At 31.3% G+C, this 27,752-nt stretch overlaps 1 protein-coding gene across 1 annotated transcript; it reads right to left on the bottom strand.

Moving 5' to 3' along the window:
• Nucleotides 1-5,454: 5,454 nt before the first annotated feature.
• LOC21407417 (inositol transporter 1) lies at nt 5,455-11,752 on the bottom strand. Its single transcript, XM_010099176.2, has 6 exons — nt 11,278-11,752; nt 10,402-10,472; nt 9,690-10,025; nt 8,355-8,462; nt 8,058-8,243; nt 5,455-6,241 (listed from the first exon to the last, which is right to left on the bottom strand). The coding sequence occupies exons 1-6, from the start codon at nt 11,417-11,419 to the stop codon at nt 5,591-5,593; spliced, it is 1,494 nt and encodes a 497-aa protein (XP_010097478.1). The 5' UTR covers nt 11,420-11,752; the 3' UTR covers nt 5,455-5,590.
• Between the last annotated feature and the right edge of the window lie 16,000 nt (nt 11,753-27,752).

Here is a 27,752-nt window from a genome sequence, read left to right as displayed (position 1 = left end):
TGAATTAAAATTGGACTACTGGATAAAGGATAAAATCTCTTCCTTCCCTATCTGATATAGGCGCCACACACAGGGATAAAACCCTAGAGTGTGGCCGGCCACCAAGTGGATAAGGGGGAGGGATTTTTTGTTCCAAATTCAAAATTGGAGATAAGGTTTTGATTCTATTTTGAAGTTTGACTTCTTCTCTTTAAATATGAGAAAGATAGAAAATTGTAGAGACAATTTTTAACAGATATTGAGCCCTAGTTTTTTGAGTGTGGCCGAAATTCTCATAGAGGAAAAAGAGAGCAAAATATTTTTCTCCAACAAATTCCACATCGTGCATGCGTTGGTGTTTGTGGAAATTCGAGTGTTTAAGAAACCTGTTTTGTCTCACGTGTGCCCACACACACGTCTACGTGGAATCAAGGAATTGACGTGGAAGACTTTGGTATTCTAAACACAAAGCTTGGAGCAAGGACTGTTCGTGGTCAAAGAAATTCAAGTTATCATCCGAGTCGGCTTCCAGGTATTTTTTCGGTTGATCCTTGAATCATGTAAATTAATGTGATTAATTTATTCGTGCATAAATTAATATAATCTATAGAGTATGTCAAAAGTTTTATGAAAATTTTTGTTATACACGATCCGCTGTTTTGCCTTTCCTACTACGCTTCCGCACTCGAATTCGATTCGGGAACCAACAGCCCCTTGCCTCACGGCGCATATGCCCCTCACCTAAGGTGGTTTGGCCTCTGTATATGTGTAAATTTATAGAGTTTGGATATAGTTCTTCATATATAGATGTGTAACATTATATTTATGAGAAATAATTGTTGGGGTATTGTTTTTATGACTGGTATCTCCGGATTTGATGTTGGCATTATTTTGGCATGATTTGTGATTGATCTAATTGGAGATTTTATCGCAGCTGGTTTTGTCTTTTTAAAAAAATTTTGATTATTTGGAAACTGTTTTAAGTCATTCATTTTGATATGATTTTGTGAAGGCCAACTTTAGTCATTTTTAGTAAGTTGAAATCTGATGGAAATTAAATTGGCAGTTATTCGATTTGGTAGTTTGAAAAGTTTGCGCTAATATGGAAACTTCACAAAGTTAATTATTTTGAAAGTCAACTTTTGGTCCAAATTTAGTAAATTAGTGATTGATGATATGATTGACATTTGGATGTGATATTGCAGTCGGCCTATTCTCATATGCTTCCTAAGAATACATCCAGGTTCATATGACAATTATGGGAAGATTTTAAGAATTAATATGACTAATTATCAGTTTAAGTCCTTATTGAGTTGTAAATTGAGTTCTTAGTGGATTGTTCATCATCTAAGCGACCCTACGGAGTATGTATTTACCGAACCGCGATATCATTTCTCATATATCTTTTATTATTTCACGTTCTTACTTTCATTTGTTTCAACAAATCTTATATCAAAATGTGATAAAAGACTAAACCGCACCAACGATGATAAATCAAAAGTGATATGTACATATCTAGATTTTTTTTTGTCTTTTAAGTTGATCTATTTTAAGTGTAGAATTAATTTTTATTTTATTTCAATTATTAGATATGGCATGAGGGACATGTTCCTCCATATACTAGCTAGACTCGCGTACACAATATTTTACAAATGTTTATGTCTACGGGGCAATGGATTTTTCTTTTCATAATATTTTCCTTTAAACTAATATTAATTTACATTTCTCTCATATACAAAAAAAATAAAAATAAATAAAAAAATAAAGGAAGTGTTAATTATCCCAATGTTCCCTTCTGTTTTTTTACATAGGGTTTTGTTTGTTGGAAATATGCTATCATTTTTAGGGCCATCTTAAGTTAACTCCAAATTGATTTAGTAAAATGTTGAGTTGGAATATAATGACCAAGCATTGTGCGTAACACAAGTCTTATTAGTCATTTGCAAAAAAAATAGGGAACATGATGCATCAGAAGCTAGAATCTTGGAGGAGTGCAATTTGACAAATTTGACAAAGGGTCAGATAATCCTTTTCTTTTTATTTTTTTTATTAAGACTGAAATTAATGGCTAGTGCTCAAATTCTTCCTTGAAGAAAGGAAATGGCATAATCCTTGCTTTAGTTGGAAAGCAAATAGTGAGTGGGCCCATCTTGTGTATTTGTTTGATTAGAGTTTGAGAAAAAAGGTGTTTTCTTTGCCAAAATTAAGCATTCTTGCTATAAATAATATATAACATAGACGTATATACACTGTATTTTTTTAATTTACGTGTATTTTTTATGAAAAAAATATTATAATAAATTATGAATCATAATCTTTATACTAAATACTTTATTTGTGAGGCCCTCTTATGATCCGATTGACGCTTCTCACACTTATTATTTGCAGGAAAATATATTGCAGAACTCTTTAAAAAAAAAAAAAAAAAAAACAGTAGTGTATAGCGCCATTGATGATAACTATATAATGATGCTACTCATATAGTTAATTTTTCAACTATATATCATATATGTGGGTGTTTTTATTTTATTTTATTGATAACATCTATTATTGTTTTTTACGGCTGCGAATGCGATAGCCAGTCGTAGCTATCCATCATGCTTATCAGCCGCTTCCACATCCACGTCGTCTTGTCCTTTATCCACATAATAATAATAATAATAATAATATGACAATCATTTTATATCATCATGTATCGTATTATGTATATGATATGCCTAATGCATGCATATATGATATATGGGATTGGCATGACGTGAATGAGGATGTGGGCCAGGAGGGCCTGCATGATTGGGGCGAAGCAAATCCAATAAAAGACAATGGCAGCCCAACAACCCACGTGGCCCGTCGTTTTCATTCAATTATTGCAGCGGGAAACACGAGTCAGCATTTCTGGTAGAAAGCATTTACTACGAACTTTCTCTGTGGGCCCCACAATCCCAAGGCATAAATAAAAAATTACTCAAGTGTGTTGAACTTCACCATTCTTATGCTGTTGATCAGGCCGGACACCAATCGTTTTACGCCACGAATAAATCACATTTTCACCACATTTTCAATTACGCGGGAATTATTTGCAGTTAACCATGATTCAGAATCAAGAGTTTGAATCACCTTGAATTAAAAGAGTGGTAGTTTTAGAATCATAATTTACATTAATTTAAGACATTAAATCAAATTCTGAATCATCTAAACTAAATATTGATTCAGAATCACTATAAACAAACACCGATTCTGAATCAGGATTCTAGATCTATCTACCAAACGCACCATTAGTAAATTGCGGACCGCCGCCTTTAACTTTTTATAAGTTTTGCGTTTTAGGCCTTAAGTTAAAAGAATATGCCACTTAGGTTACAAAATATCGAAAATAATGCCTGTGAAGTCCTTTCCAAGCATGTGAAACTAGTTATTTTGTGATTTTAGAGACCCCATGTGTACTGATTTGGATGGAAAAAAAAAAATCACTAGTATTAACAATCAAATATCAATGAATTGAGATATAGCTATCCATCTATTATTGTTTTTTTTTTTTTTCTGTTGAGTTCTTTTGGGATATGATTTCATATATGTAATGTACTTTTCTAGTTATTAGATCTGATGAAAAATCACATTAAAATAAAAACGTATTTATAAACAAAATCGTAGGTTTTATTTTTTTTTTCATAATTCAAATCACAACTTAAATTCTATACTACAACATTTTTAACTTAAGTTGTAAAATAAATATATCCGTAATCTTTCCAGAATTATGGCGGTGTAATACTTAATTATGTACGAGAGAGCAGGGGAGTGCTACCCCAACTTAGATTTGTCTAGAGAGTTCTTTTGTAGTCACTCTCCGACCAATAATGCAACTTATTTTACAATTTTATATATTTAAAATAAAAACTATATATTTATCTTTTTGTTTTATGTGGTAGGAAAAGCGACCTTTTCTTCTTTCTCCTGTTTTGGGTAAACGACCAAGAAAAAAGACTGTCCAGAAAAGCTACACACATAACACAAAAAATAATAGCAATATTATAGCCAAAAAAAAAGAGACGAAAAAATTGTTTCTTTTTTCTATTTCGATGCAATGATTAGATTGCTAATTTTATTGGACGCTTTTTGTTTTTTTTTTTGCACTAACCTTTTACTGCTCATGCCATGGTCTTATTGGATGATTTTTTTTGCATTTTTGCGCTTTTACATTATATCATTCTTGCACTGACCTTTTACTGCTCATGCCGTGGTCTTAACACTATTCTTGCTAATCTATTAAAAGTAAAGGGGGTCATTTTATGTCACACTCTTGTTTTTCAATCAATTTCAACTTAAGAAATGTTTTATATATTTGAATTAGAAATCATTTCATTGGAGCGGATGAGATTTGTAAAATACATTATCGTTATGTCGTTTGTCGAGATTAGATGTCGTATCTCCATCTCAACCATCCACGTGTTAAATTGGATACCGGTCACCGGAATACATCGGCAAGGATTAATAGTCAACGATGATCAAACGACTTTAGCAAGTTATATGACAAGTTCCGGCAAAATTAGACAAAAGACGATGCAAGACCTCATGCTTGATTGAAATTCAGAAATGAGAGAGTTGAAAGATGCAAATAATGAGAAGTAATGTTATAGAGCAAAATAGGCAAGAGGAATGACCTGTGATTATTTGTTGGCATAACTACATATTTCACCTCTATTAGTTTTTATTTAGTGATTCAGTCAATATTGTATAGAATACTTAAGGGTGATCAAAACAGTAGTATTTTGTGGTCGGTTATGTTGGTTTAAAAATAAAATCCACCGGCACAGTTAAACCTTTTGTTTTTGTTTTTTTTTTTTTGTGGCTGGTATTATATTGTGAGAAAAAGCAAATCAAATCAAACAACAGATAAACAATCGCTATAATGGATCTCCCTAGAAAAAAAAAGGATGAAATGAATTCTCTGTATGCTTATCTGTTGTCCAAGCCATTTTTGGTTCATAAGAATCTATGCTAAGCACGTTTGAGTTGTTCTGTGGAGGGATGGCTGGAGTTCAGTCTATTTGGCATGCACGACTGACTATACCATTTCTGGTGCACGTAGCACGACAGCCTGATTTACTCGTATTCCGCTCGCGGCTCGACCGGTCGACTGGACCGCTCGAAGTCGGAGTGGCCATGACCCATTTAATGGCTTATCATAATCAAATGAGTTCAATCAGCTCGATTTTCTGTTCACTAGATTCTGATTGAGTTGATGCGTGGGCAGCCAAAATTGAAAGACAAACAAAGTCTTACTATGATGATATCTTTAAGTGTCACAAAACTAGCTCAAATAGTTGCACAATTCACTTTAAGCATAGAAATTCCAGAATTGATGACATACATGCATGTTAAAAACACATAAAGTAAGTTTTCAACATTTAACTAGGGTTCTTGATAGTTTCACGTAAAACCTGTAATGTTGTAGGATTTGTAGTCCCAGAAATAACAAAAAACTAAGAAGCCCGAGCCAAACAGCCCTCAAAAATTAATAATTTATGTGGATTGAAGGTAGATACAAAGATTTGGTTTACATGACAATAACACATAGCTTGAACATTTTAATCACACAAAACAAAATGATAATAAACTATGACTCGTTCCCACTTTCAAGTAGGCTCTGAGTGTTTGAACCATTTCCCCATGCCTTTTCCTTCCAAATACTTTCCACTTCCTCAAATGTCAATCCCTTGGTCTCAGGCAAAAAAGCAACCACAAATGCAAACGCAATCACAGCTATTCCAGCAAGAATCAAGAAAGTAGTGCCGGTCCCCACCGCTTCAGCGACCGAAAGAAATGTCTGGGCAACAATCAAATTCGAAACCCAGTTCACGGTAGCTGACATTCCCCCGCAAATCCCACGATATGCTTCGGGATAAATCTCCGAGTTCACCGTCCAGGGCACAGGTCCCATTCCGGGCGCGAAGAAAGCAATGTACAGCATTAGCCCTATAACTGCAAGCCAGCCATAGAGTCCACTTGTTGAACTGGACGATTCAGCAAAAAATGACCCCCAGAGGATGAGAAGGGATACAATTACACCAGCTAAACTTGAGAGGGCCAGCTTCTTTCGTCCTGCTTTGTCAATAAGGTAAATTCCAAGAATCGTTCCTACAGCATTCATGCCGGCCACAATAAGAGACAGTAAAAGTGCTAGTTGGTTGGACTTGAAACCAGCCATCTGGACAATAGTTGGGCTGTAGTACATGACTGTGTTGATACCGGTAAATTGTTGAAAAGCCTGAACAGTCAAAAGAACTCGTCATTATATCTGCATGTACATAACAATATTTTCCAGAAGAAGCTCCTGAACCATAAAACCTTTCTCTACTTGCACACATTCATTGAAAAGAAACATTATAGTACCCATAACCAAGATCCCACAGGCTTTAAGGGCCCCAGAAATACTAAAGCCTTGTTTGGCAGGGGAGACAGACAAAATAGAAAGGAGGGAAAGGTAGAAAACCAAGGCGGGAGAATTGTAGAGAGATGCTAAGTTTGGTATGAAAAAATAACGACAGAAAATAAAAATCACTTTGCTTGTTCGTTATAAAGATGCAAGGGAAAGGAAAGAAATCATTTTATTGGTGCATTACAGTCCAGTTAGAATCCATCCAAAATACGAGGGGGGAGTTCTTTGGAGAATTTTAATTGTTCATCCAGTCCATTCTATCCACTTGATCTTCCCTACCAAACAATCACAGCTCCAATAACTACTGATCTCCTCATTCATATTGCTCCTCCCACCTTTCCCTCCTATCGAACAAGCTCGAAAAGCCTTGGCACCACAGTACGTCACAACCAAGATCTCAAAAACTTTAAAGGGTAGTTTAAGCACTCTTGAAAAATGAACATAAAATCCCAGGTCACACGAGGGGCCGGCACGAGGCTGGGTTTTTAGGATGTCTCTCTTAATAAGTTATATGACTGAAACAGCAATAGTATATTCCCGTCACATACTTTATAGGGTACATTTTGATATAAGCAAAACACTGAGGTAACATCATAATAGTGCAAAAAGAAAAAGAGGGATACTAGGAGGATCCTTTTGAACCATTAATCAATGTGGCAAGGGTTCCGAGTATAACCAAAACCCAGGTATTGGAAAGAACTTTTTATTCCTGACTGTACGCAAGCTAGCCCGGACCAAAACTACCCACCAAGACCAGTTTTTTTGTATAGGAGCCTTACATCCAATTGAGTCCACCAAGAAGTGCCGATAACCAAACTTTCCCAACTCAACCTAACACCTTTCTCGTCATTAGACAACTCACAAGATACACTTCTTATTTTATTGGTGTGGTTTGAGTATAAAATTCGATATATCTATTCAAATAGGCAAACCCGAACAGCCACCTGATTTTCATATTTAAATCCCACTTTTGAAAGTAAACAGTTTAAATGGCCTAAGATGATGCTGATAGTAAGGATAGCACCAGATCATCAAGGATAAAAGCACAGTGCCTTTTTGGAAAATAGTTTAAATCATTTGAGCGAAATAACAACTTACGAAACAAGGGCATAATCGAAATTAGGAAAATCGTTGCTACCCCTTTGATAAGGCTCCATTCATTATTAGTACAGAAAAATCATGCTCACACTACTGGGCCATCCAAGTATTACAAAATGATCGTGCAGGAAAGTAGAAAGGAAGTAAAATGCTAATGTAAGAACTGTAACAAAATAATTATGATTAGGAGTTAGTCAGACGTCAGAAATTTTGAACGTATATTAGCAATAAGGATTATTTACTTTGGTTTAGTTTATCTTTACCATGTTGAGTTTATCTAATTATTACGTTTGATTTCTCTATAAGTGGTTGAATCTTTAATTCAGACTTCGATTAATGATAATGGATATATGGATAAGCCTCTTGAGTTCTCATTCTCTTTCTCTCAGTAGAATTCTCTCTTTACACTCCCTTTATCTCTCTAATCTATATTTCTCTACCTCACTTCTATTTCTTCTCTCTCTTGGTTCTCTTTCTTTCTTTTGCTTCCACATCAAATTATTTCTGAAAATGAGCGTATCGGAAGAACCAAAGCAGTTCATCTTACCTGGAGCCCAGCACCGGCAATAAATGCAAGTCTGATTTCCTTTGTCTTAAAAACATCCCAATAACTAACATCCTTTTTCTTCTGGCGTTCTTCTTCTAACTGAGAGTTAAGATAATCAATTTCATCCTCTAAACGAGGAAAGTCGTAGATTTTTGAAAGCACAGAAACTGCCTCGTCCTTTTTGTCCTGCAGATTATAGCATCTAAAATCAAAATGACTATATATGAAAAACAAAATGCCAGAAGAACAGAAACTATAAAACAAAAAAGACATGTAGTAGTGTAAGTGCTTTATTACCTTTATAAAAAGCCATCGAGGTGATTCTGGCAAGAAGAGCATGAGAGAGAACTGTATAACAGCTGGCACACTCGCGGCTCCAAGCATCCATCGCCATGTTCCGGGAACCTGCAGATTAAATGTTAAATGAGAATAGTGGAAGATTGTAATTTTAAAAACAAAGAACCTGAGGTACATCATATGTACAAGACAGAAAAGTATCCCTATTAACTAACCAATTGTCCAATGCTACAATCAATGACAAGATCTTAAATGCATAATACAAGGATATATATATATATATATCAGAAAAAATGTGGAGAAATCTACAGAAGGATGGTGAACAAATACATCTTATTCAATTTACCAACTAGACTTATAATATGTGAACTCTTGAAAAGTTGAATATTTGTTATTTTATCGGAGAATAAAATAAATTATGCCCCACTATTTTATTCTTCCCCTTCAAAAGTAGAAAAGTATTGCGCAAAACGTAGCCGAGACTATTCAACAAGCCTACTCATATGTTGCTGATTATTAAGATAAGAGAAATGTATGTTCAGGTTTACTATTCCAATTTCAACGAAATGAACTTAGACCACAGTAAATTAATAGCATGCTATTAACAACCGTTGCAACATGCATTATCTAAATTAGGCAGGGAAGAACGGAAGAGATTCCTTATTGATGTTTCTCAGTGCGAAATCTTATAATAGCAAGCCCGAAATTCTATCTTGATGCTGCCCCTTGAAAACTGCAAAATTGAGAAACTCTCATCTCATGCGAGCAAAATATCTGAAAGGAGCTGTAAATAAATTTATTTTCTTTTCCTACCAATAACTTTTGCATAAAATGAAATACAACATCCTAAAACAACAATGTTAGGTTTTTATTATGTGATAAATTCAAGAAGAAGAATCAAAGGAAAAAGGCAGATATCATCCACTGCCATCAGCAAGTTCCAGGCATCCAATCACTATCAAAATAGTTTAATAAAACATTTAAACTGCAAAAGGGGGGGGGGAAACCGAGGGTGAAAGCCCTGTGCCAAAGGTCTTTCCTGGGTTTAAATCAAAAGAGCTCACTTCAAAACTTGATCTAGCAAAAGAAGAAAAACATGTATAAACAACATTTTCTTTTGCGTTTCAGCGTTATAACATAGAAATTTTTTTTTTGAAAACATCTCTACAAGTCTTTTCCAGCGTAAAAGAGTATGAGAATACTGAAAAGAAAAAGTGGGTAGCTAAAATACAATAATTTCCTCATCGGCAAATACTTACTTCAAGTGAAATACGTCATTTAAGTAGTGTAAAACGACAGAATTGAATGAAATGGAAAGAGGAAGACAAATCTAACCTCAGTAAAAGCAAGATTTACAAGGTAGGAAAGAAACTGTCCACCAGTTATCATAAGAACGTTTGTGCTCACTAGCCCTCCCCTTATTTCTGAGGGAGATACTTCTGCAATATACACAGGAGCAGTAACAGACGCTACACCAACACCAAGGCCGACAAGCAGTCGTCCCAATATAAGAACATAAGGATCTGGTGCAGCAGCCATGACAACTGATCCAAGAGCAAATATAATATCAGCGAGAAGAGTGGCCTTTTTACGTCCGTATGCATCATTAATCCAACCCCCGGCTGCTGCTCCGATTATAGCACCAACCAATGCCATGCTTACAATTGTTTCCTGCCATCTTATAAAATCAGATCAATCTATACCAAAAAAAAAAAAAAATACATAAATAAAGGTAATCAGAGTATCAAACATTTGCTTCGCAGCCTAAAAAAGAGATTAGAATTACAAATATTTTTAATATTTAGTTTTGGTTAACTAAGGAATTTAATATTATGTTTATCTATTAGGATTATTCAGGTTTGGTTAAGTTTATTTAATTATTAGGTTTAGTTTATCTTATTATATGTTGTATTTTATTTCTCTATGATTAGACTAGACACCTAGTAACTATTGTATTTTTAATTAGGACTTGGTTCATAATTGAATGTTGAGATTTCATAACTTTTAACAAAAAAAAAAAAAACGATTTACACGTTAATACTAGTACCTGCAGGAAACTACTTTGATTTACGGCCTCGAAGTCGTCTTTGATATATAAAAGCGCCCCGGATATGACACCTGCAGTTACCATATTCACAAGATGACATTTTCAAAAGAAACCCAATTGAGAAGACAAAAAAAAGTGTGAGAATTTATTAGCAAAAGAGAAGCACGTTAAGCTTAATTATGAAAGATGCAATTTCTAACTGCAGTCCACAAATTTTGTTAATTATCATTATTTTCTTTTCATAGAAAAGACTTTGAGACAATCTCCAATTCTCAAGAGAGAGGAAATTGAGTGTGAAATAAAAATTGCGTAAACTAGCCAAGTTAACAGTAGAGGACTGAAATAGTTTTGAGAAATTTAAGAAAAACTGTGCATAAAGTGATGAAAATAATAAGAAAATAAACTAATTACTAGTTCCTACTTCTACACCTAACATTGGTGTAGTTTATTTTATATTGATCACCAATCACCATCAATTCCAGCAGTAGCCAAAACTTTATGATAAAGAGTAACACTAACAACAGTAACAAAATCCAACTACTTTCGGACCCTCAAATCCCAATCAAATTTTGTTAAATTTACATACTTTTTTAGTCTCAATTAATTTTAATGTGATATATACTTATATTTCATAACATCGATTTTGAACAAAATTATCCCAAAAGTTTAAACAGCAAATAGGGAAACGAACGATAATTGATTTTTTTTTTCTTTTCAAAAAAGTAACAAAATGGACACAGAAAATTTAGATAAAATCAACTTTAAACATGTAATGTCATGATAACAGATTAAAAAAAAAAAGACAAAACTTTTAGCCAAAGCTAAACTCATATTATTTCTAAGTAGCGAAGAGAGGGATTGATAATGGAGATTTACCAGTGTCGTATCCAAAAAGAAGACCCCCAATCCCAGCAACGACAGTGACACCAACAACAAAGGGGTTCTTGAAATACCGCATTTTCCTCTCAGGATACATATCCAAATACCCTGAGCTTCCCGGTAACGAATCGATCGTCATCTTTTCAAACTACGAATTCCTCTAAGTCGATCAAATCCCCTTAAAAAGTGGGTATAAATTCCTAATTGACAAAAAAAATTAATAAAAAGAAATTGTTTTGCTCTTTCCTGTAATTTTTCAGAGCGGAGCCCAATCGGCGATCAAATACTTGGCCGACGAGCTCCAACCTCGAGTGCTTTCTTTCCCGAGAAAATCTGGTAAAAAGCTTTTCTCGAGAAAATTTAGGGGATTGGACAATCTACGGATTTTCAGCTTCTTTCTCAAATCGATGGAGAACTGCCAATTGGCGACGTCGAACGGTCTCGAGAAATTTTAAAGAGACGCCAAATTTTCTCGGAAAATAGCGGTTTAATCACCGGGCTGTTCGTCACGGACCAATGGTGTACTGAGTTTGCGTGGAAGATTCTAGAGGTCAAAAGGAAAATCAGGAGAACGATTGTACTGTGTTCCTATCCGTTTGGACCACGTGACAGTTAGGATAAGACTTGAACAAATGAATGTCTGTGAGGGACTTTTGTCGGTATCCTACGCGCGAAACAAGGAAATACTTGATTCGAGTTTATAATTTAAGTTTAAATGTGATTTTTTATGAGAGTTTTTCATTATAATAAAAAAATTAAATGTGATTATTTTTAAAAAAAATTTACTGTAATAAAACTTAAATTTTAAACTCAAATCAATAAAGTGAACTCACATATGGGATGCATTGATTTTCTTTTTCTCAAGGGTATTTGGTAGGGTTCTGTTTGTTATTATTATTATTATTTGTTTAGTGCGGCAGTTTTTGGCACTCTGACTCTCTATTTATTAATTATATTATGAGCTCATTTAGTTTGTTAATTTAGGTCCTATTTATTTCGCTGATTCGAGTTTAAAATTTGAGTTTTGCTACAGTAAAAAGCTCTCACAAACAATCAAATCTAACTTTTTTGCTACAGTAAAAAGCTCTCACATAAAATCACATCTCAATTCGAATTAAAAACTCAAATCAGCGAACTAAACGGGCCCAAGTTTTTAATTTGAGTTAAAATGTGATTTTATGTAAATATTTTTTACTGTAATAAAAAATTAAATGTGACTGTTTTAAATAAATTTTTATTATAATCAAACTCGAATTAATAAAATGAACGTGGTCTAAAGGTTAAATAAGAAATATAAGCAACAGGAGAACATGAAGATTTGACATGATTGGACGAAGCATCTGCATATTCTAATTTCGTTCTCTATACAACTATAAGTTATAATAAAGTTACCTAATACTATTATAGAGATTTTCTGATACGCCTAGTGTACCGTTAGGTCAAATTTGTTTAATTATTATATTTGTATATCTTTAAATTTTTACGTGATTTTATACAGATATAACAAATAAAAAATCTAACATATCGATATGTTAGCGTACCAGAGAAGATCTCATACTATTAAATCTCTTAATTTAAGAAATTACCAAATTAAAAATATTACAATTTAATTCATACAATGCTAATTTCGTGTTGGTTTCAGTTTACTATCATGTCATTTACCACCTTTAACCAAAACTTTAGCTCCGTAAAAAAGACTTACTAGCAAAATTAAAAAATATGGCTTTTTAAAAAAATTTTTTAAAAAAAAAATTAAAAATTTTTTTAAAAATTTAAAAAAAAAAAAAAAAAAAAAAAAAAAAAAACTTTTCTAAAGAAAAATTTAAAATTTCTTTCAGAATTGTAAATTTCATTTAAGTATTTTATTTTATTTTTATCTTTTTAAGTTTTAATAATTGATATGTGATTACAATAGTTCTATGTAACACATTGTAAATATTTATAACGTGAATAGTCACAGATCAAATCATTAAATCTTAATTTAGCAGTCAAAATAACAATTTCTTCCAATTAAAAAAGACATTCCCTATTCACTACTGCACAAGTTCCCTAAACATAAAGCACCTTTTTAAATTTATTTTTAGCATCTTTGGATTTCTTAAGAAACAGAGAAATTGTGTTTCTCTTCATAATTAAAATTTGAAAGTGTTAGAATTTTAGCCCTATGTGGCACAAATCTTTCCTTGTGGCATTTATGCTTGGCGTGGGATTTGTGCTTGATTTATTGTCATCCTTGTATCAAATCAATTTAACAAAGTGTAGCCATTTTTACTTTTTTGTTTCTTATTTTGTTGATTGATTTTTCCATATTTTGTTTTTATAAATAGCCCGATTTGATTGGATATTTATAGATTTTGTTGGCTGTCAACACAGGTTGACTTTAGGACTATATTCATATTATTTGTAGGATAAAGTTGTCATTTTTATGAGATAATATTTTTTATTTGCTTATCACAAATTTATCTCATCTATTTTTGGTAAACTTTTGTGATTTTGGTTTTTGTGGTTTCGATCCTGAAGCATAATTGGGTCTAGGTTCATTAAGGATCAATTCATTTCTTGATTGCGTTTATTTGGACATTTCATTCAGGATTTTTCTATTCAATCTCAGATTTTGATTGAATCCATTTTTGTTAACAAATCACGAGTTGTCTGTCCAGATTGTTTTGACAGTTGCAGGTTCAAACTTTCTGTTCACACAATGGCACCTAGTTTTAATGAAGCAATTCAATCATGAAGATCACAATCAAATCTCAACTCTGAGTGGAGAGACCCTAGACTTCTCTCATATCTGGGTTCAGTATTTAAATAGGTCTTATTCAAACCTTTGAGAGTTAGAGAGCACTGATTTATTTCCTAAGTGTTTTATTTGTGAGAGAAAATTTGAGTGCTTCTATTATGCTTTAGTGTGAGAGAAAAACCAGAACTTTCCTTAGGCTTATTTGCGTCTCTCAACCCTGTTGTATGCATCTTTTGTGAGGATCCGGAGTAGGTCCGAGGAGAAGCCGAAGGCGGATCAAGGTGCTCGAAGTGAGTCAGGAAGACTGAAGGCGGGCAATGTGCTTGGAGTAGGTCAGGAGGATCGAAGACGAGCAGAAGACTCAGAGTAAGGCGGGGAGTCTGAAGATGAGTCAAGGAGGAGTCACTGTGAGTTAGGAGTTGGTGAAGATTCGGAGGTTTCTTGTAAATCTAAGTTTTATAATTGTTTTGGGTGATAGTGGATTCTTTCTTTGTGCTGGTGTTCCGGCACAAGTGGTTTTTTTCTCGAAAGGGTTTTTAGCCACGTTAAATAACCATATCGCTGTGTCCTTTATTATTTCGTAATTTTCTATTACACAACAGCTTTTGGTTTCTTTTTAGACAGAGTTGAGTAAGGCATTCTATGCGCACAAAACGCTGATTGTTAATCTATATGATTTAACAATTGGTATCAGAATACGTCGTTGTACCAATAGTGAGATCTCGAGCTCAAGACTATGGACGGACAGAAGGAATGAGGATGAATTGTCGTGCCACCATTACTTGATGGTACAAACTATTCCTATTGGAACTATTCCACATAAATGAATATTGCAGCTAGTTCAACCCTTTTTTTATTTATTTCTTGTCTTTTTTATTGAGGAAAGGGAAAGAAAATAAAGAACAGTTAGAGTATGTTTGGTAGGAAAGAAAAGCAGAAGGAAGGAAGAAGGTGGAGAGATTTTGAGAGAGAAAATGGAAATGTAAGTTGTTTGGTAGGAGAGAAAAGAGAAAGGAAGAGAAAATGAAGTAGAAAATAATACATGTGGGTCCCACCATTTTTCTTCTTTCCACAAGTGGACAGAAAATGAGATGAAAAATGAGAACAACTAATTAAAGTAAACAAAGTTACTAAACTACTATTTTCTCCATCAACATCCAAACAAAAAATTTAAGGGTATAAAAGTAATTTATGAGTAAATTTTTTTATTTCCTCTCAATTTAACTTTCAATACCAAACAAGTGAAGGTAAATTCATTTTCTTTCTATCTTCTCATACCAAATAACATAAAAGAAAATCAATTTTTTTCCATTATTGCTATTTTCCATCAATTCCATATTTCATTTATATCATATTTTCTTTCATTCCTACTAAACATAGTATTAGTGTCCTCTCCTCCTCCACAATGCCTATAAAACCAATCAACTTTTGCTAAATGAAGCAATCAACTTATCTACCAATAAAATGGTCAAAGACTTAAACTTTTGAGAGATTTTCTGTTATGCTGACGTATCGGTAAATTAAATTTTTTTAACGGTTAGATTTATAGATTTTTTAAATTTTATGTGATTTTTTACATATTTAAATATTAAAAAATCTGACCTACTGTCCTTAAATTTTTTACCCATTCACAATTCGAGTTTCATCGTCTACCATTGACCTCATACGTGACCTTTTTTTTTGCCTTTCTTCCTCTTTCCCCCCATTTTCCGCCATCCTCTAATGCATTGACGTTTCATGCGTAGATGTTTGAAACAGGGCGAGTATACATTGGACGCGCGTCTATCAAATCATGGGTCACCACAGCTTCTTTGGATGTATTTTATTTGAGACCAACATTATTTTAGGCTGCTTGCTTATAAATGAATGAATACAAATTCAATGGGACATTGCACTTGGATTGACACTCAAATTTTGACACATGGCAAATGTGCATTGCCTTAATAGAGTAGGTCTATAGAAATTAGACAACAAACATAGTTAGTAAAAGCAATTTCATTTTACCTTTAAATTACTACGATGCAGATAATAATAATTTTGTGGTTAATTTTATGAAGTTTTATGACAGAAAATAAGTACGTACCTCTTGCTTTTTTTGAAACCTCTGGTGTGTTGAGAATGTTATTTTAAAAGTATGAGATATAATAAAAAATATTATTATTTATTTAATAAAAGATAGATTTCATTTATTGTGCATGTAATATTAAATATTTTTTTTTATAAATATGATTAAAAATTTCACGATTATTTATATGATCTCAAATATTGTATATAAGTATTATATACTAGAAGATAATATTTAAAGATAATAATCGAAATGAGTTCATGCTGAAGTTAATTAAAGTTTGAAATCTTTAACTAAAATACACGTCATTTTCATTAAGAACGGAATGAGTTTATCCCCATCGTTGGTATGGAGAGATATTAAGGGAGTTTATTTGACGTAATAAGATTATGTAGGACTGGGACAAGATACCATATGAATTTTTAATAATTTTCGTTAAAAATATAAATTTTAATTGAATCTATTGATGGTCATATATAAACTGATCTTAATTTTAAGTTATTAGCATACTCTTTTATAGATTCGTGTCTTTTGACTTTCTTAATATGAATTTCGAGATTATTAAATTTTATTATCATATTTTTAGATTAATTAGATTAATTTATTCACATATAAATTAATATAATCTACGGTGCTTATCAAAAGTTTTATAAAAAATTTGTTTGAAATGGATCCAAATTATCACGCTTCGGCACCACAAGCGTTTCGGAAACCAACATGGTGGACCTTTTGCCATTTTGGAAACCTCCGGTGGCCAAACACCTGGTTCATGGATCGTCCGGGAGTTTGCGGCTCGAAATCCGACAAGTATCCAATAGTTGGCCCCCTCAGTCAATGATGCAGTGACTATCAAATTACAATAAACTATATATTATTGAGTAGCATTATTAATTTCCGTTTCATATGAAACAAGTATGAAATTAGTTCTGTTTGTATTTACTATTATTATTATTATTATTATTATTTTGTTTGAAAAGGTACGTACTTTCATTCAAAGTTCGCCAATCATAAACAGTAGTAGAAAAATAGTGGACTTTTAGTTCATAGATTTATAATTATAATTCAGAATTATTCTCGTTTTACGTGTATTTTTTGTGAAAAAAAATACTATAACGAACCACGAACCATTATTCAAACCATGGCACAAATCTTCCTTCTAAACTCACTATAATTACGACAGTGAGTAGCCTATAGATCAGTAAATTCGCAGAGGATTAGTCTTAATTAAAAATGTTATCAATTTTACAAAACACCAATATAAAGAGAAGTGGTTTTGGGAATTTAAAATATATTAAGAAAAATTAAATAATAATTTAAAGAAAATAATTCTTAAAAATAAGTAAAAGAAACAATCAATGATAAAAACCGGTTAAATGATCAATCTTCACCTCTAGACAACGAAATTATGATAAACAAATAGTACTATTTTTAATTTTCTATAAAAACCATCAACCGTAAGTAACAATAAACTCTGCTACCTTAATATTTTCTTAATTCGTCATTAAATAACTCAAGCTATTTATTTAATTCTCTTTCCTTCAAATAACCTAGAACAAACTCTCTAAATTGAATTTAATGGAAGCATTGATAAGAAAGATAGTTGGGTCTATTCAACATAAATTATGTTCGACATGCAATCATACAAAAGCCTCCCACAATTATTGATCATAATTCGCTACTTTGGATTAAAAAATCAAAACAATTATAGATTAAGAATAGTATTTTCATGCATAAATGGTTGCACATCTAAATAAAACAAGAAAATAATTATCATGAGCAATTAAATTGGAAGAACATTAATGACTTCTATTGAGAAATTGGAAAATAACATCAAATCATTCAATCACAAAATCCATGTCTAGGGTTTTGAAATTACTCTTAGCTAAAAAAGAATTTACAACATAATTCTAAAGTTAAACAACGACAAATAATCTAAAAATATCCAGAGTTCAAAAGAAAGAACGAAAGAAGAAAAAGTCTTGATAAATCTTGAAGAACTCTTCACGCGAACAATTCTTCTTGAATTTTTTATAGAATTCTCCTTGCTTCTGTCTATTTTCTCTCTAAAAGGTGGCTGGAAAATTCCGAGAATAATGTGTACCAATTAGTCCTAAAATGACCAATTTATAGATTTTCTAAATTGGGGTCAAACTAGGTAAGTTCGAGATCAAATTAAGCTTAGAAACCCGAAGTTATTCGCGACGTAGTGCTTCAGCACTTGGTTGTATACAGCGCTGCGACGCTGTGGCAGTTTTTGGCCGGCGCCGCAGCACCACAGCGCCGCAGCACCATATGTTCCACCATGTGAAACATCCCCCCAGAGGAACATTATGATTATTGTAACTTAACGCCCATAAAGTTACAGATAATTATGTACTTCTATTGAATTCAAATTATGAATTAGAGAAATTAATAGCGATTTAGAAAAGACCCTTTCTAATTACACATCCACATAATTTTAAATGATTAGTTTTTTTTTTCTACACACTCCTATTATTTTAAAATTATTCATAATTATTTTCATTAAATTATTAAGGATAGTTTTATTTACACCTTTTTTTTTCTCTTCACGACCCACCTCTTTACTCTCCACACCCCCTTCCTTACATAAACTAATTTATCACCTTAGTATTATATCTTCTTTTTTTTTGTTAAAACTTTAGGAATAGAGAGATTTTTTATTTTTTTATTTCAATAGGGAAACAAAAAAATGAAAAAAATAAATGAAAAGTTAAATGAAAAAAAAAATAAAAATGTGAGTTGAGTTGCATTATATTCAATGTTGATTCGATACTTGATAGCAGACAAAAGTCTAGTAATATACTACCTCATGAGGACAAGCAACATTATAAAAAAAAAAAAAAGAATCAAAAGGAAAAACCCCATTGTCTTGCATTATAAAATATAGAAACAAAAGGTGAAACGATTAGCTCAAAAAATGATTAGCAAACAAATATGAACACAAAACAAAGCCAAACAGTACCAAAAAAAATCTTCATATAACAAATAGTAAAGAAAATTGAACTACCTTCATGTAATTTTTTAGAATAGTCATTAACAAGTAAAAATTATTTGCTATGTATTTGTGAAATAAAAATAGTTCATAATTTAGGAATATAATATATGGGGTGTGTGACGAGAAAAATAAAATTTAATTATATAATTAAATCTATTGTCCATTTTTATTATTTTATTTAATAGCCTTTTTTTAATTAAATTTTTTTTATTTCCATATATATATATATATATATATATATGTGCGCGTGTGTGTGATGAATACTCTCGATACTTTACCATAGTAAGAAAATTTAAATCATTATCCTATACTCACAGAAAAAAAGGGGGAAACTAATAATTAATGACGTACATATTTTCCTCTACATGTTGATTCTTTAAGATTTGAAAATTTAATGCAGTGATTTCTCCTTCCCTCCCATCCAACTTATAAATAGTACTGGAATGTGCCAGACAAATACACCACAACCCATTAGCCTCAACTATTTCCTGCACCATCTCAAAAAAAAAAAAAACAAAAATCAAATAATGAAGAGCTCTTTAATTTCAGCCATTCTGTTGCTTTTTCTTGTTTTAATTGCAGCAGGTAGTATAAATCCATTCCTCCTTGCACAAAGTCTTTTTTTATATATTTTTCAGTATGTTATTATATTAATAAGTTAAATTTTTTATCCGTTAAATATGCATAAAATCACATAAAAACATGATCTATCGATACTCTAGAGGTACATAGTATTTCTGTTTTTCTTGTAGTGATCGATGTAGAAAATCTGTACAGGATAATATATATGTGTGCCTGCGTGTAGAGATATGGTTTTGATGATGATGATGATATGATTGCAGGCAGCGTTTCAGCGCAGACTTGCCCGAAAACGCTGTATGATGTGGGACCAGATTGCAAGGACGACATGTGTACGCGCAAATGCACCATCGCCTACGGAGCAAACAGCAAATATGGCGCCTGTCATATGAACACACCCGGGGACTTCTTTTGCATCTGCTACTTAATCCATTGTAATTGATTTTCATATTCTTATATTACAATTAAATTATCCTTTTCTGGTATTCCAAACACACGGACTTTTGTTTTTCATGGAATACTTTATCATATTATCGACGAATAAATGACTCTTTACTTGAGTCTGCTATTTATATTATTCAAGGGGTTTGCTTAAATATATTTCTCTTGAGCAAATTTGGTCAAGATTAATTTGCTGTTAGTGGACACTTAAGGATTGTTTGGTTGAGAGATTCGTACCTAATTCGAATTATAGTTCATAATTCGTTATAGTGTTTTCTCTCATAAAAAAACACGTAAATCGAAAATAATTCTAATATCATGATTCTAATCTATTAACCAAACGTCTTCTTAACTTTTGATTATTTAGGGTTTATTTGGTATGAGAATTCAAACTAAAGTGATTTTAATCATAATTCTATAATCATAACTATGATTTTTGTGAGAGCTTTTAGCATAGCAAAACTGGAATTGAAAACTCGAATTGGTGAAATAAACGAGACCTAAGTGTATTTTGCACATTTGCCGTTGAAATTGTGGGGTTTTAACTTTTGATGATTTAGTAGTACATTTGACAACATTAACGTGGAGAAGTAAAAAAGAAGTGTATATGAAGGTCACATTTGATAAATTAATATCTGTGTATTGTAAGAAACTATATTTAAGGAAAAAAATTCTCATGGTGTCAAATTAATTAAGAAAAAAGTATTTTGATAAATGTAATTAATTTAAAATATAAGATTATAAAAATAAAATAAAAAACGGAGGGGGGCGAAACCAACATGAAATGATGTGGATGGAATTTAGAGTATATATTCACGCCTACAATAAATACTTTGATATGAACAAATTAAAGTAGAAGCCATTCTGGCTGGCACTTATATTCTACTGGTGATGACTATAGACAATTCCCTTTAAGCTATTCATTTATTCAATTACATTTTTTTTAATAAATATTTAATTACATTTTTAATGGAATTAAAATTAATAAGTTCTTTCATAAATACTCTCGAATTATGTAGTCTATTTTAAAATGCCCATTAATTTTGTAAAATAGTTCAAAACATTCCCTGTCTATAGAAAATAGATCAAATCACTTCCTCTACCCACTTTCGTGTATAATGCTAACAGAATTGATGATGTGACATTTATTTTAAAAAATATTTAAAGTTAATTAAATTGGGAGAAAGATTGATTATTCCATAAAAAATGATAATTAAAACAATCTTAAATCATGATTAGGTTATTTTTTTTTTCCTGAAAAGTGAAAATGTTTAGTTTAATTTGATCTTTTTATATAATCTATATCTATATTATAGAAATGGATCGTCCGGGAGTTTGCGGCTCGAAATCCGACAAGTATCCAATAGTTGGCCCCCTCAGTCAATGATGCAGTGACTATCAAATTACAATAAACTATATATTATTGAGTAGCATTATTAATTTCCGTTTCATATGAAACAAGTATGAAATTAGTTCTGTTTGTATTTACTATTATTATTATTATTATTATTATTTTGTTTGAAAAGGTACGTACTTTCATTCAAAGTTCGCCAATCATAAACAGTAGTAGAAAAATAGTGGACTTTTAGTTCATAGATTTATAATTATAATTCAGAATTATTCTCGTTTTACGTGTATTTTTTGTGAAAAAAAATACTATAACGAACCACGAACCATTATTCAAACCATGGCACAAATCTTCCTTCTAAACTCACTATAATTACGACAGTGAGTAGCCTATAGATCAGTAAATTCGCAGAGGATTAGTCTTAATTAAAAATGTTATCAATTTTACAAAACACCAATATAAAGAGAAGTGGTTTTGGGAATTTAAAATATATTAAGAAAAATTAAATAATAATTTAAAGAAAATAATTCTTAAAAATAAGTAAAAGAAACAATCAATGATAAAAACCGGTTAAATGATCAATCTTCACCTCTAGACAACGAAATTATGATAAACAAATAGTACTATTTTTAATTTTCTATAAAAACCATCAACCGTAAGTAACAATAAACTCTGCTACCTTAATATTTTCTTAATTCGTCATTAAATAACTCAAGCTATTTATTTAATTCTCTTTCCTTCAAATAACCTAGAACAAACTCTCTAAATTGAATTTAATGGAAGCATTGATAAGAAAGATAGTTGGGTCTATTCAACATAAATTATGTTCGACATGCAATCATACAAAAGCCTCCCACAATTATTGATCATAATTCGCTACTTTGGATTAAAAAATCAAAACAATTATAGATTAAGAATAGTATTTTCATGCATAAATGGTTGCACATCTAAATAAAACAAGAAAATAATTATCATGAGCAATTAAATTGGAAGAACATTAATGACTTCTATTGAGAAATTGGAAAATAACATCAAATCATTCAATCACAAAATCCATGTCTAGGGTTTTGAAATTACTCTTAGCTAAAAAAGAATTTACAACATAATTCTAAAGTTAAACAACGACAAATAATCTAAAAATATCCAGAGTTCAAAAGAAAGAACGAAAGAAGAAAAAGTCTTGATAAATCTTGAAGAACTCTTCACGCGAACAATTCTTCTTGAATTTTTTATAGAATTCTCCTTGCTTCTGTCTATTTTCTCTCTAAAAGGTGGCTGGAAAATTCCGAGAATAATGTGTACCAATTAGTCCTAAAATGACCAATTTATAGATTTTCTAAATTGGGGTCAAACTAGGTAAGTTCGAGATCAAATTAAGCTTAGAAACCCGAAGTTATTCGCGACGTAGTGCTTCAGCACTTGGTTGTATACAGCGCTGCGACGCTGTGGCAGTTTTTGGCCGGCGCCGCAGCACCACAGCGCCGCAGCACCATATGTTCCACCATGTGAAACATCCCCCCAGAGGAACATTATGATTATTGTAACTTAACGCCCATAAAGTTACAGATAATTATGTACTTCTATTGAATTCAAATTATGAATTAGAGAAATTAATAGCGATTTAGAAAAGACCCTTTCTAATTACACATCCACATAATTTTAAATGATTAGTTTTTTTTTTCTACACACTCCTATTATTTTAAAATTATTCATAATTATTTTCATTAAATTATTAAGGATAGTTTTATTTACACCTTTTTTTTTCTCTTCACGACCCACCTCTTTACTCTCCACACCCCCTTCCTTACATAAACTAATTTATCACCTTAGTATTATATCTTCTTTTTTTTTGTTAAAACTTTAGGAGAGATTTTATTTTTTATTTTTTTATTTCAATAGGGAAACAAAAAAATGAAAAAAATAAATGAAAAGTTAAATGAAAAAAAAAATAAAAATGTGAGTTGAGTTGCATTATATTCAATGTTGATTCGATACTTGATAGCAGACAAAAGTCTAGTAATATACTACCTCATGAGGACAAGCAACATTATAAAAAAAAAAAAAAGAATCAAAAGGAAAAACCCCATTGTCTTGCATTATAAAATATAGAAACAAAAGGTGAAACGATTAGCTCAAAAAATGATTAGCAAACAAATATGAACACAAAACAAAGCCAAACAGTACCAAAAAAAATCTTCATATAACAAATAGTAAAGAAAATTGAACTACCTTCATGTAATTTTTTAGAATAGTCATTAACAAGTAAAAATTATTTGCTATGTATTTGTGAAATAAAAATAGTTCATAATTTAGGAATATAATATATGGGGTGTGTGACGAGAAAAATAAAATTTAATTATATAATTAAATCTATTGTCCATTTTTATTATTTTATTTAATAGCCTTTTTTTAATTAAATTTTTTTTATTTCCATATATATATATATATATATATATGTGCGCGTGTGTGTGATGAATACTCTCGATACTTTACCATAGTAAGAAAATTTAAATCATTATCCTATACTCACAGAAAAAAAGGGGGAAACTAATAATTAATGACGTACATATTTTCCTCTACATGTTGATTCTCATATATATATATATATATATATATGTGCGCGTGTGTGTGATGAATACTCTCGATACTTTACCATAGTAAGAAAATTTAAATCATTATCCTATACTCACAGAAAAAAAGGGGGAAACTAATAATTAATGACGTACATATTTTCCTCTACATGTTGATTCTTTAAGATTTGAAAATTTAATGCAGTGATTTCTCCTTCCCTCCCATCCAACTTATAAATAGTACTGGAATGTGCCAGACAAATACACCACAACCCATTAGCCTCAACTATTTCCTGCACCATCTCAAAAAAAAAAAAAACAAAAATCAAATAATGAAGAGCTCTTTAATTTCAGCCATTCTGTTGCTTTTTCTTGTTTTAATTGCAGCAGGTAGTATAAATCCATTCCTCCTTGCACAAAGTCTTTTTTTATATATTTTTCAGTATGTTATTATATTAATAAGTTAAATTTTTTATCCGTTAAATATGCATAAAATCACATAAAAACATGATCTATCGATACTCTAGAGGTACATAGTATTTCTGTTTTTCTTGTAGTGATCGATGTAGAAAATCTGTACAGGATAATATATATGTGTGCCTGCGTGTAGAGATATGGTTTTGATGATGATGATGATATGATTGCAGGCAGCGTTTCAGCGCAGACTTGCCCGAAAACGCTGTATGATGTGGGACCAGATTGCAAGGACGACATGTGTACGCGCAAATGCACCATCGCCTACGGAGCAAACAGCAAATATGGCGCCTGTCATATGAACACACCCGGGGACTTCTTTTGCATCTGCTACTTAATCCATTGTAATTGATTTTCATATTCTTATATTACAATTAAATTATCCTTTTCTGGTATTCCAAACACACGGACTTTTGTTTTTCATGGAATACTTTATCATATTATCGACGAATAAATGACTCTTTACTTGAGTCTGCTATTTATATTATTCAAGGGGTTTGCTTAAATATATTTCTCTTGAGCAAATTTGGTCAAGATTAATTTGCTGTTAGTGGACACTTAAGGATTGTTTGGTTGAGAGATTCGTACCTAATTCGAATTATAGTTCATAATTCGTTATAGTGTTTTCTCTCATAAAAAAACACGTAAATCGAAAATAATTCTAATATCATGATTCTAATCTATTAACCAAACGTCTTCTTAACTTTTGATTATTTAGGGTTTATTTGGTATGAGAATTCAAACTAAAGTGATTTTAATCATAATTCTATAATCATAACTATGATTTTTGTGAGAGCTTTTAGCATAGCAAAACTGGAATTGAAAACTCGAATTGGTGAAATAAACGAGACCTAAGTGTATTTTGCACATTTGCCGTTGAAATTGTGGGGTTTTAACTTTTGATGATTTAGTAGTACATTTGACAACATTAACGTGGAGAAGTAAAAAAGAAGTGTATATGAAGGTCACATTTGATAAATTAATATCTGTGTATTGTAAGAAACTATATTTAAGGAAAAAAATTCTCATGGTGTCAAATTAATTAAGAAAAAAGTATTTTGATAAATGTAATTAATTTAAAATATAAGATTATAAAAATAAAATAAAAAACGGAGGGGGGCGAAACCAACATGAAATGATGTGGATGGAATTTAGAGTATATATTCACGCCTACAATAAATACTTTGATATGAACAAATTAAAGTAGAAGCCATTCTGGCTGGCACTTATATTCTACTGGTGATGACTATAGACAATTCCCTTTAAGCTATTCATTTATTCAATTACATTTTTTTTAATAAATATTTAATTACATTTTTAATGGAATTAAAATTAATAAGTTCTTTCATAAATACTCTCGAATTATGTAGTCTATTTTAAAATGCCCATTAATTTTGTAAAATAGTTCAAAACATTCCCTGTCTATAGAAAATAGATCAAATCACTTCCTCTACCCACTTTCGTGTATAATGCTAACAGAATTGATGATGTGACATTTATTTTAAAAAATATTTAAAGTTAATTAAATTGGGAGAAAGATTGATTATTCCATAAAAAATGATAATTAAAACAATCTTAAATCATGATTAGGTTATTTTTTTTTTCCTGAAAAGTGAAAATGTTTAGTTTAATTTGATCTTTTTATATAATCTATATCTATATTATAGAAATGCCAAAGTGCTTCATTGTTTGAGCACTTTCGACCAAAACAACACCAATTTAGTCGAAAGTGCTCCTCCTTTCCTCTTTTTTTTTTTTCAAGTTCCTTCTCTTATTTTTTCTTGGATTTTTACCCTAAAATTTATTTACTTTTTATTTTAGTCCTTTTTATTTTTTACTGAAACTTTATTTTATTTTTTGTTTTGGTTTCTTTTTCTCTAAAATTTATTTATTTTTTAATTCTGGTCATTTTTTGACCCCTAACTTTATTTTTTTTTGGTCCCTTAGTCTTAAAACTTATTTTTTTTTTTCATTTTAGTCCCTTTTAACCCTTTTTTTGTCGTCAAATTTTTTTTTTCATTTTTTTCTTTTTACGATTTTATATTCAAATTTCACATACTTTTAATAATACTATGGTAATTAAAATTTAACACTCAAATTCCTCTTTTGACCGAACTGAAACTCTCCTTTCACATGAGCAGTTGATTATAATATGTAAGGTTGTTGAGGTTGTTGTTAACTGAGGAACAAGTGTGTTTGGATTCCAGAGTGTTAACTGAGATAATGAGAGATCCAGAGAACCAATTCTTGGTGCCACCAAACTCAAAATATTATGTTGTGGATTCCGGTTACAGCAACACGCGAGGCTTTTTAGCATTATTTCGTAGTCAAATGTACCATATTCAACAGTTTAAAAACGGTGGCCAACCAACGGGATCATAAGAGTTATTCAATTATTATCACTCTTCACTGCGTAATTACATAGAGAGGTGTTTTGGGGTCTTGAAAGCAAGGTTTAAAATTCTTAGGCTTATGACCAATTATTGGATGCCAAGACAATCGCTTATACCAATTGCTTGTTGCGTGATCCACAATTTAATTAAGATGCACGCGTGAGATGATTCTCTATTTAGACAATATGATGTCCATTTGCCCTTAGAAGATATCGAGGGAGAACAAGAAGGGCAACATGGACAACAACAATGTATGGACGCATAAGAAGCAGAAACATCCGAAATGGGTGGTCGGCGAAAGCCAACTAATTGCATTTAGTGATAAGTGATTGTATTAGGACTTGTTCATTAGCACCCAAACGCAAAAAAAAACTCAAGTTATAACTTTATTTAGGTCATATTCTTTTGTAAAATTTGAGTTTGAACTTGAGTTTGAGACTAAAATTTGAGTTCAAGTTCTCTTTTTAACTCAAGTTAATGAACAATACTTTTACTATTCTTAAAAACGGTATAACTTTTTCATTTTAATTGCGATTGAGATAATTTTTTATGCGTTCACAATGAAGAGACGAATAAAACCCCACCTATATACTCTATTAAAATTTTCCATTACCATTGAGTTTTTATTAAAATACTATACAAATACAAATTTAAATTTTAATCAACCCAAACACAAACTCAAATAGATTCTCAATTCAAATCATAACTCAAAATGTATACATCCAAACACAAACTTAAATTAGAGTTCCAACTCAAACCATAAACCTTAACTCAAATTAAAATATGAATTCAAATCACTCTAACTTAAAAAATGTAAATGAACATGGCGTAATTTCTTTACTAAAA

The sequence above is a fragment of the Morus notabilis genome, unplaced genomic scaffold (genome assembly GCF_000414095.1).
Source record: "Morus notabilis unplaced genomic scaffold, ASM41409v2 Scaffold212, whole genome shotgun sequence".
Lineage (NCBI taxonomy): Eukaryota > Viridiplantae > Streptophyta > Magnoliopsida > Rosales > Moraceae > Morus > Morus notabilis.
The sequence above is the reverse complement of the archived record's forward strand: the minus strand, read 5'-3'. Positions and strand labels throughout refer to the sequence as shown.